This window comes from Brachyhypopomus gauderio, chromosome 3, assembly GCF_052324685.1.
Source record: "Brachyhypopomus gauderio isolate BG-103 chromosome 3, BGAUD_0.2, whole genome shotgun sequence".
In the NCBI taxonomy this organism is placed as follows: Eukaryota; Metazoa; Chordata; class Actinopteri; order Gymnotiformes; family Hypopomidae; genus Brachyhypopomus; species Brachyhypopomus gauderio.
The window spans coordinates 28,741,278-28,752,729 of record NC_135213.1 but is presented as its reverse complement, the minus strand read 5'-3'; the positions used below and the strand labels follow the sequence as shown (position 1 = coordinate 28,752,729).

Below are 11,452 nucleotides of genomic sequence, written 5' to 3'. Positions count from 1 at the left end.
ATCTTCAGTGATATTATTACAAATTTTAAATAATCATAATCAGTATATATTTGAGAAGACTGTTGAACATCTTTAGTGATATTGTTATCATTTTAAATGATCTTCATCAGAACATATTTGAGAAGGCTGTTGGACATCATCTTTATAACAAGCTGTTGTGCTTTGTATAAATGAATCTTCTTAAAAAAATAATCTATTTCCAAAATTAGTCAGAAGAGGAGCACAGACATTGGATCCTAATATGAGCGTGGAAAACACGATTATGACCAATAGTCCATGTGGTGTGCTCTGCCTGATTTAATGCCCACTCTCAGAGCAGGCCAGAGGCGTCACTGTGGCTATCTACCGACTGGAGGAAGAATTAAACCGAATGCCACTAGTCTCCCATGATGAACATCTGTTCCTGAATTAAAATACACTCTTACACTAAGCCTGGTTTACAACCGCTTTACACACCCACACACACACACACACACACACACACACACACACACACACACGCGCATGTGATAGATGTCCACAAACACCGCCACATGCACTGACATAAATGCAAATACACACACACACACACACACCTGCACACAAAAACAGCAATTAACAGGCAGTCTCTCCTGAGCTTCACATACATGTGTGTATTCCTACACTCTTCTCCAAGACTGTCTTCTGCATCCCACATTCTCTCACCACACTCTCTTCTCTCTCTCCATTTCTCTCTCTCTCTCTCTCTCTCTCTCTCTCTCTCTCTCTCTCTTTCCTGTGGGCACTGTGGAGTCTTTAGCTTTCTCGTTGAGCTCAGTCCACACCATCTGACTTATTTATTAGGCTTCCCAGGCCAAGCAGGATAATGTGGTACAGTGGAGGAGGAGTCCTGCACTGCCTTCCTGGTGTGTTTTGGCTGGGGCGCCATAGATTTGAGCCCTTCTCTGGCAGGGACTATCTGAGAGACATAGAGTGAGAGAGAGAGAGAGGGAGGGAGGGAGGGAGGGAGGGAGGGATGGATAGAGGGAGGGAGAGTAAGATAGAAAGAGGGAAAGAGAAAGTGGCAGAGAGTTGGGCACCTTCTGATGATTACCCAATAGCAAGAAGTTAAAGGCCTTTCGTGGGCTGAGAACACTTACGTTCATTTGCCAAGAACAGGAAAATACTCTTTATGACCCACATTTAAGGATTCGCCTTCCTTCCGGTGTAGGACTTAGAAATAGAAGGTTTTCTTCATTGTACTCATCACAGCACTGAGCTTGCTTGTCCTAGACCGCTGATCAAATTGCCTGTGGTGGTGTGAGAGGATCTGATTGAACCGATTTGGCTGTGGTACTGTGAGAGGAACTGACTGGACCGGTTCGGCTGCGGTGTGAAAGGGATGGATTGGACTACTTTGGCAGTAGTGTGGGAGGATCTGATTGGACCGGTTCGGCTGCGGTGTGAAAGGGGCAAGAAGAAAGAGAGGAACAGAGATGGTATACGTGTCGTCGTGTTGGATAGTACATCAGCTTCATCTTTAATGAGATGTGTCTGCACCACAGCTGGTGAAGAACAGGGGGATGAAAGAGAAATAGCAAGAGTGAGAAGGAAAGAGGAAGAGAGAGAAGGGGTGAATGAGGTGGGGGAAACTGAGGGGTAAAAGAAAAGTGAATAGGAAGAGACGGAGAAAGAGTGAGAGAGTGAAAATGCGAAGGAGAGAGGTGGAGATGAAGGGATGTGGGGGTAGAGGGCAGTGAGGTGGACGCGATGCCATCTGACAACTCCAGCTGGGAGACTGGCTGCCCCAAAGCCCCGCAAACCGGCCAATATGGCGCCCAATTACCGATGCCCATGTGACCAACGCATGGCATCAGCAGAGCGCCCCCCCCAACACACACGCCATCTGTGCCGACCAGCAACGGCCCCCGTGCACTCACACGCGCCATATATAAACACACTCCCGCGTTGTGCACCCATACTAATGTCTTACTATGTCACTTACTGTGTTACTATTAAAGACAAGGATGTTGCATCGTGTGCTAATATTTCAGGACACAACTAGATACACATACACACCCACACATACACACACACACGAATTTAAAGAAACAATAATCAGTATTGTGTATTTCCACTGACCCAACCATGTACTGTAGCATCAGAACAGGAAGCACCAGAACAGTCTGACCCCTGAACCGCAGAGTCACAGACATGGCCCCGCCCCTTTTCAACTCCAGCCTGACCTTCTCACCAGCAAGACGTGCTCCACGTCTGCGGCCGTTCAGGGGATTTACGGCTCCCATTGTTCAAGGGGATTTAATGGAGGGTTTTGTTTACGGCTGCTTTGAATGTGTTTACACAGGTCCTCGCGTGGCGCACACTCGAAGTGGCTGAAACGCTGCCTCGCGCCTCCTGCACCTTCCGCTGTGTGTCTCCGCAGTGCCACCCTGTCACACTGAACAGATGCTGTGGAATTTTGATAGGTTGTGCCAGCCTGTGCCAGGCTCCATGACTGGCACTGCTGGGGTGTGGCTGGCATGCGGACTGAGACAGTGGTGCATGAATAAGGCACGTAGCATGAAGGGTGACTATGGTGGAGCCTACTGCAGTGTGTGTGTGTGTGTGTGTGATAGAATGTATATCTAGATGGCCAGGAATCCCTCAAGGATGATCGCCTCAATGCTTGTGTGGGCCTAAAACAAGATGTTGTCTCACCTTTTAATATTTAATTATTTAAATTAGGACTCTGAATATTTAACAGGTCTTCAAAGACCAATGTTTCATGGTTCATATGATGTTTCTGTGTGCTAATTCATTGCGCGTCATCAGTGCTTTGCGGGACCAATTACAGATGACCGAGTGCATGGATAGGCCGATGAAAATTGAATACACGATTAATTATTCCTAGGATTAGAATAAAATCATAATCCGAATTTACCATTTCTAAATTTAATTAGATTACAGATGGAGCCAATACGTTAAATACCAAGCATTTCCTTTAATTTAATTTGACCATATGCATTTGGAGAGTTGACTCTTTGCCATGACCCAAAACTCTATCCACTACAAAACAGGGGGGTCCTACTGAGAGAGCCAGTGGAAGGGCTGATCAACCCTCTGAATGCCTCAGATTTAAATACAAATACTAATACTAAATTAAATACTAATACTAATACTGAATTAAATCCTAAATTAATTTTAGTATTTTTATTCATGTATATATATTTATTCGTTATATATATTACTACTATACGCAAATAAATGACATTATGAAATACAACAGAATCGATATATCGATTAGCTTGTTTGTCTCATATTTGTCATTATGTTCTCTCGAGACTAAAATTAATAAGAATACGTTATGCTATTTACAGACTTTTTCCTACACGTCTCTGTTGTAAACCGTACTGACATTACTTTGGCATTACTGAAGTGAAGACGGATGTTTTCCCTTTATTTCAGTATTCGATTAAGGAGCAGCCTAAACACAGCTTATCGGGTGTATTTCAGTCTTGAAAATATATTTGTATTGTGACCATATGACCAAAATATTCCACACCACCGTGTGGTCCAGTAAAGCTCTCCGTCCTCCGCGGCGGTTCGTTGCGGGAGGTTCAGCTCGCTCAGTGTCCGGACTTTTCTCGTCTGTCGCGCGTCCCCGGGGTTGGGCCTACACGTCTCAGCCCATAGTCGCTCTCACATGAAATATGAAGTATAATGAACAGATGCTGCTGAATTAGGAAAGAAACACCCGCTCCACCCAGTAGTGCCGCTTTGGCCAGGCGCGCGCTGCCTGGCTTGGCGCGCGGCGCAGCTGGCATGGCGGTGGCGGGCTGCCCCGCTGGCCGGCTGCACTGATGCTAAGACATTTAGCGACTTGGCAAGCGCCCGCCTCCGGAGTCTCCGGGTACCATGCCAACCGTGGCCCCCGGACACCGCTTTACCTCACCTCGACAGTGGGGGGTTTTAAGGAGGAAGCGCCCCGCGTCTCCCGTTTGGCCTCTACCCTCTGGAGTCTGAGCGCTTAACGTTCAACTGGACTGTTTAGAAGTTTATGAAGATCGATACGACGGGAGTTGGAATAAAGGCGGAGTCCGGGGGATCGTGCACGAGTTCATTTCGGAACGGACAGTCGAGTTTTGGATAAGCTGCTTGTGGATGGAACGAGGAGGAATTAGAGAATGAGTCGGAGGAATTAGACGGCGGTTCCTGCCCAGGCCATCAAACGGGGTGACACTGCTCTGCCGCAGCTCAAGTGCTGGAAATGGCCTAGCAGAAGTCACGTGCCAAGCATTAATCATGCATGCCTTTCTGATTCTTCAGAATGACACACATATACAAATAATTTCTAATAAACGGTGAATATAAATTGTGATAATAAAATTCTAATAGCTGACCGTGGGTTAGAAAAATAGAAAATACTAGCATTTTAATAGCGTATAACTCTATCGATAAGTCACGGATGACCGTATAATTAGCTACACCTCCTGTTACTCATGCAACAGGGGAAACATAAATAAAAATACATTTTTATAAGATATAAGGAAACACTGTCCTATAAAGACGCCAAACGAAATCTGGAATTAAATCTGTGGAGCTCATTACCCTGAAGTCTCGCCCCAATATTTTTTCCCACACGAGCACCGGCGGCTACCACGCGGGACGTCTGACGACTCGGACTGGGTCACAGAATAGTGAGACCAGGATGAGGGGGCCAGTACCCTTTCAAACGAATCAACCAAAATAAAAATAAATGCAAAGAAATGAAATTAAATATTTGCTAAAATAAGATCAGAATAATTATATAATTGCGCTACAAGTGATCAAATTAGACAAGAGGTCGACTAGCCGAAGTTAGAAGTCAAGAGAACCGAATAGTTAAATATTTGTGATATTCACAGATTTCAGTTTTCATTGATCTGAAATATTACGCATCATGGAACACACTCAGCTAAAGCAACAAATGTGAGAACAGCCTTATCACCAATATTACAGCGGAGTCCATTTACACCGAGCCCATATGCATGCTAAATTATACAAAATTAAATTAAGTAGCCACTAGAAACCTCGAACAATGTGTAATTTCATTTAATACTTATTATTTGTAATATATGAGCTATAGGATTAATAAAAAATGTAAAAATTAATTATCACAAATTAATATGCGTAATCCTCGAGAGTCAGACATGTCAAATGTTTTTGTTTTTGTTTTTGTTGTTTTTGAGCGCCGGATCTTCGTCGCCCATCGTGAGTGGTGTGCGTGTGTAGCTTCTCTGTCCGCTTCTAATCGCGCCCTGGACGCTTTGGTGGAGCATATGGGTCCCGGGGCAGCACTCCAAACCGGCCAGCATGGCATGGTTCCATGCCTCCTCTGGAGACCGGTCCGGGGCAATTGCTGTCCGCAGCTCTACAAGGATTCACCCAGCAATTCGACTACGTGTGTGCGCATGCATGTTAGGCCTGCCTTTCCCGTGTCCCCTCGTGCACAGCGGCCAATTCATCTAACATCAGTTTTTATATTTTGTGTGGATCTGCGTTTGGTAGGAAGCTGTTGTAAATGTCTAATACTCTACACCGTGCTGCGGAACAACCTTGGACTGGGTACACAGGATATTATATTATTTTTAGAGAGTGATTTTCTGAAATGTTGAGACTATTGACAGAACATAGAGAAGCGAAAAGGGTACGTGGTTGTACGTAGACCTATTTCCGGAGTGACAAACTATTACAAATTGGACGTCATACCAAATTCATACCAAAATTGTTTTTCATTTCTTAGAAATTATAGTTAAAATATCCGCAAGCAATTCACAGGTTATTTTGTTTCGCGATGTAAATGTAAAAATAATTGGTCAAATTGTGAATGAGAGAAATATAGTAGACAGCTCTGTTGGCTTGGTTTTTATCGAGAATACATTATTATTATCATTATTATTATTAATATCATTAGTATTATTATTAATATCATTATTATTAATATGATTGTTATTAATAACAATAACGATTATCATAATTACGCCTCTTCTACTACTACTACTACTAGCTAATAATAATACTAATACTAATAATAACAATAATAATAATCATTGACAGTTGACATTTTTAGATGATTTGTTGTGAAAGTAATGAGAATAATATTTAGTGATATCAGTGACAGAGCTTTTTAAACACAGCAGACCAAAAGTCGCACACATCTAAACGGCATGGCCTGTTTGCAGTGTGTGTCAGGCCTGCTCGAGCCCAGGTATGGAAATGCAGGCTGTAACCCTCAGGTTCCTTCTGCACGGTTAATGGTGAGAGTTCAGACGGATTCTCCCTCCTGCTCTTCATTTTCATTTTTTAAACTGAACTTTTACTGCGTGCTTTTTATGTGTGCGTTCACCCTCGTAATCCTTTACGTTTCTAGAAATTCAAGCACAGGCTAAATTGGCCATAATATTCGTTTCATGCTTAAATTTAGCAACATTGTGCACGTTTCTGTATAGTTACGCTTAATGTTACTCTAGTTTGCGCTAGTTTGTGGAATATTATGACTATTTTTATTTACACAATTAATGATTGGTGACTGGCCCACCTAAGATTTGATATTATAAAACGGTTCGTCTTTTAACGGGTGAAGAAAACTTGGCAACATTTATTTTCGTTTGGCGAGAACATAAGAACTCGCGTTTCAAAGCCAGAAGGTCCAGTTAGCCCCGAAGACATGATGAGGAGGTTTGAGATGAGGACGTATTAATATGTATTAATGGCAAGTGCGTCGCCTATATAAGACTTGATTGAACAGTGAATTCCAGGCACTGTGAAATTTTTGTGGCTGACCCTGTTACGTGTAAGAAACACAAAAATCCTTCACACAGGATTCCACGTTGATACATTAACTGCCTCAAAAATATTTAAATGTAGGAAACAAAACGTAAGCAAACATGATTACACAAAGCGGTATAGATTATATACATCTTCAAGAAAATTTATTACAGTTCTGTGCGTCACGGACTTAAAATTCGTAACATTGAAAAATAATATTTAACGAAAATTTGACAAAAACAACACACGTCAGCTCGGAACGTTATCGGAGCGGAAATGACATCATTGCTATGGTAGTGGTCGTTGATATGGATGATTAAAGTAGCATTACTTTTCCACGGTACATACTGTAGTTACTCTATTTCCCTTTTCGCCTGAATGCAGTATACGTGTTTTCCAAGATCTCTTGTCAAGACTGTCAAGGTGACTTCCAGGTTTGTTTGCTTTTTATCGCTGTTCAGAGGTACGCTACAGCCTACTTTGGTTTCACTAAAAAGACCCTCTAACACGCCCCTGTTTTTGTACATCACATTGATTTTGGTTCATTCATTTTTACATTTCTTTTATTTATTCACGTATTCACTTTGTTTTACAGTAGTACCTTTGTTTCAATATTCAAATTCACACTGAAAAAAATATGGTAAACAATTCGATTGTTTTAATTCATTTATTAATTTTTCAACACGTGTCCATTATAGTTCCGTGATGACATTAATAAAAGGAAGATAATTGTCCGATTATTTATAAAATCACTATGTTCTCCTCAGTACACGTGGATTCTGAAGGGGCACTGACGACAATTTAATATGAATGTCTGTGTAAATTATTGGTCAACATGGACGTTGGAGGATGACTGATGATACACCTTTCAATTGTGAAAGAAGGAGTTTAGTTCTTCATATGCGGGTGCCCGATCATGGTGCAAGTGCATGTCATGGAATGGTGGAACGTTTTCAGAATGCGCGCCGCCGCTGCGCGCTCCAGAAGGGCCATAAGCAAGTCCATGCGCAACGGACGAGCGTGAACCTGGCAAACCAGTGTAGTGCATAGAATAATGATAGGCTCTTTCTGTGTCTGGTGAGATAGGTTCCTGCTGCCTCAAAGAAAAGTTGCCATTGACACACACCGGGGGGCTATGATGACCTTCGTAATCAGGACTGTTGTATTCAGGAGACGCACCCCCGGTATACACGGCCTCATAGGACGAGCAGTAAGAATGATTCCGTAGGCTGTGTGTGTTGGATCCAGACTGACACTGAGGACTCGACAGACGGGAACACTGATAGGGATACGCGTGCATGGAGAAAGATGGGTTAGGCAGGTGAAAGCGCGCTCCGTCCTGGCACTGTTCTGTCAGAAAATTCCGCGAATTGAGCTGTAGACAGCCAGCGACCAGATTGGTTGTGGGCTGCGAGAGACCTTTACACAGTGTCTGTACATAAGAAACCACGTCCGGTCTCTTCCCGTTCCTCAGGATCTCCGACAGAGCCCATATGTAGTTCTTCGCGAGCCTCAGCGTCTCTATCTTGGACAGCTTTTGCGTTTTGGAGTAGCACGGCACGACTTTGCGCAGGTTATCCAGGGCAGAGTTCAGGTCGTGCATGCGCGTGCGCTCCCTCGCGTTGGCTTTTTGACGCCGCAGCTTGGAGCGCTCTAACCGGGCCGGCGTCATCTTGCGTTTCTTAGGCCCGCGCTTTTTGGGCCTGTCCCCATCTCCCTCGTCCCCACAGTCCTCTTCGTCCACGTCATCGTCATCATCATCCTCCCCTGCGATCTCCGACTGAGCCCGACTGCTTCCGCCTTTCATGTCTCCTTCGTCCAAGTCCTCGTCGCCTAGGCGACAGTGGTCCTGCTCGTCGTCCTTGGTTTTGGAGTCCTCGCTCCCGCTGTCATCCACCCAGCCCGGAAACTTTTGCACGTCCGGGAGAAGTGACGGCTCGTTGAATAATCTTGTCAACATGGCGGCGGCACTGGAATGCAAAGAAAAGGGAAAAATCTGATTAAATAATAAAAAGTCAGCGGTCGTGCTGCGCGCTGTCTTCACACGGGGCTTAAAATATTCATCAGTCCGTAAAATGCAGTCTAACGCTGTAAACAAATTTGAGATGGGTAATGTCATTCGATGTCTGCTAAACCACAACAGTGGAAAGGGTTGGCTACCATCTTACAGAGGTGTCCAGGTAAGTCCTCTAGCGCTGACATCTGGTAAGAGGTCATTTAAAAATAATGTGAAGAAAATAACAACAAAGAGCGCTCTACGGAAATCGATTTTTAACAATAATCCTCGTGTCTTAAATAGAAGACAAAGGTTCTAAAGTGGCCCACGCATGCGACTGAATGAAGGAGAGCGACAGACATCGCCAGACGGTCTTACTCCCTAATTCCCCTTCCACGTGGCCCCGTGTGGCCCCTCGCAGCAGGTCTTCGCACGCGGGCCCTATCATTGGGTCTCGAGGGGCGTTTTGAGCACCGGCTACCCCCTCCAGCGTTTCTCCCCCCTCCCCGCATTCTGGCGGCATTCCAACACAGCTATTATCATGATGGAAAGAATGTAGTGTAAAAATCGATCTTCTTTCCAATTGTGTCATGCAGTGAAAAAAAAACACTGCTAATCCTAAACCCAAAAGTCTCGTTATGCTATAACATGCACGAGCCAAGTTCACAACACAGATAAAGATCCCTGATTACTGACGGCTACCCCGGTATAGGCCGTTATGCACGCATATTACGTGCGTACAACAGATTTTCATTATAAAAGATTATTTTGGGCACAAAATATTAACAAAGAAATTGGATTTAAAAAACCCTACGACATTTGTTACATGGAATGCAATCTTACAGTACAACAGCATAAAAACTGCAAAATGTTTTGTGTCGCTATGTTGAACTTATGTGTAATTATTATTATTTATATTTTTACTAGCTTTGTGCATTATCAAAGAACAAATTGTGTAAAAATTAAAATCTGTTTTGATTTTATACCAATAGCCTTTGGTGTGTGTGGGGAGAGAAGGTTAATTTAACCGTTACATCTGACCTTCCCCTTAATTAAAAACAGGAAAGAAAGACATGTTAGGTGTGAACTGAAGCAAAACTACCTAAAACATTCATAGCCTGTCCTGGATTCGAGTGTTTTAAAGAGCCGCGAAATGTCAAATACGCGCTCTGCACGTTCTCAGATTTCTTGTTCTTGGAATTATTCCGTTCATTCAGACAATGAGAGCTGCACGCATATCACTGTCAAATCAAACATAAATTAACGGAATATAATCAGATAGACATGCATCTCCGTAAGCCGATTTAGTGTAAAATACCAAAATCTTTATTGATTTACATTCACATTGAACCAGGCCGATCGGATTATTCGGTTATTATAGGATTAAATGCGTTGCTTTGATTAGATTTCAAATTAAATGACAGATTATTAAGAATGCTGCGAAAAGGGATCCTCCCAGGAAACATAACAGAGTGAAATCGACAGTCGCAAATAGAAAAAATAACAATTTTCTTTGAGAAGTGACGAATTGCCATTAAAATGGGCAAACGTAATTGTCTCGTTTTATATTTTATAGCGATCCATAAACTCACCTCCTTCGCAGTGCACTTAGATGGGTGAAGGCGCGTGTCCGTCTACATAATCTTCGGGGACCAGCACCCCGCTAGGACGCTCCGGCAAGAGTAGAGCCGAGATGCGTGTGTGATCCGATGTGTGTTATTCCTTCCCCGGACGCGCAGAGAGACGGTGTGGCATCGCTAGCAGGCAGGGTTACATACCAGCTCTGATGCCAGGCCATATGGTGGGCACGTCACTGGCAGGAGCCATCACATGAGAGCGGGTGATTGACACGCGCCCGCATTCGCAGAGATTGCCTTCCCGAGGGAAGAGAAGCCAGCCATCTGTCGCGCTGCCGCTGCTACCGCGCGACTTCGCGCGCGACACACACAGGCGCAAACACACAAACACACATGCATATATGCACACATACACGTTCGCAATAACACAAAATGGACACACATGAACATCTCCGAGCGTGTACAGACTCAGAGAGAAAGAAGGGGAGGGGGGGTCCTGTCTACGTGAATACAGTAATTACCTTACTTCATCACAAAAGAGGGAAAGATTACAATTTTAATACAAAAAGTAGGCGAATTTGGTCAATGTAAGCGAACGTTATTGGAAGTCTGATGTACACTTTTTTTCCTTCCAAGTATGCATTATAACATCGACCACCATCAGTCCAACAGCACGTGATATCTATAGGTGACAAAAGGTATGAGCTAACACGCCAATGTTTGCGCGCGCGTGCGCGCGAGGCGTGTTTGTGTGTTGGGTGGGGGAGTCTGTTTGTTTGCAGTTGCGCAGAAAGGTGTCTGTGGTCAAGGGCGGGAAATGAGAGAGATTATGAATTGGCATGTTGTGGCGCTGACTCGACGCCAGATTTGGAGAGGCTCTTTTTTTCCCTTTCTTTATTTCATTCTTCAAAAAAAAAGCCATCTATTTTTATCACAAATGAAAATATAAAATGTTATTATTACACTGTCCGTTTATTTCCAACAACAGTGATCATGTTTATGTTTTTATATTTAGGTTTAATTTCTTTTTAAATTTTTGACATTGTAAATACAGGATCTGCAGATAGGTGAAGCACATCAGATACCATCTCATGTATCTGTGCACTTTTGCCAT

General features: G+C 43.5%; 1 protein-coding gene across 1 annotated transcript; it reads right to left on the bottom strand.

Annotated features, from left to right (window-relative positions):
* Positions 1 to 7,417: 7,417 nt before the first annotated feature.
* On the bottom strand, positions 7,418 to 10,494 carry neurod2 (neuronal differentiation 2). The gene is made up of 2 exons (XM_077000908.1): positions 10,354 to 10,494; positions 7,418 to 8,735 (listed from the first exon to the last, which is right to left on the bottom strand). Exon 2 carries the CDS (start codon positions 8,723 to 8,725, stop codon positions 7,634 to 7,636), a length of 1,092 nt encoding a protein of 363 aa, XP_076857023.1. The 5' UTR covers positions 8,726 to 8,735; positions 10,354 to 10,494; the 3' UTR covers positions 7,418 to 7,633.
* Positions 10,495 to 11,452: the final 958 nt, after the last annotated feature.

Bases quoted from the DNA above. Each gene is read 5' to 3' on its own strand.
- neurod2 (XM_077000908.1), bottom strand. From the start codon at position 8,725: ATGTTGACAAGATTATTCAACGAGCCGTCACTTCTCCCGGACGTGCAA.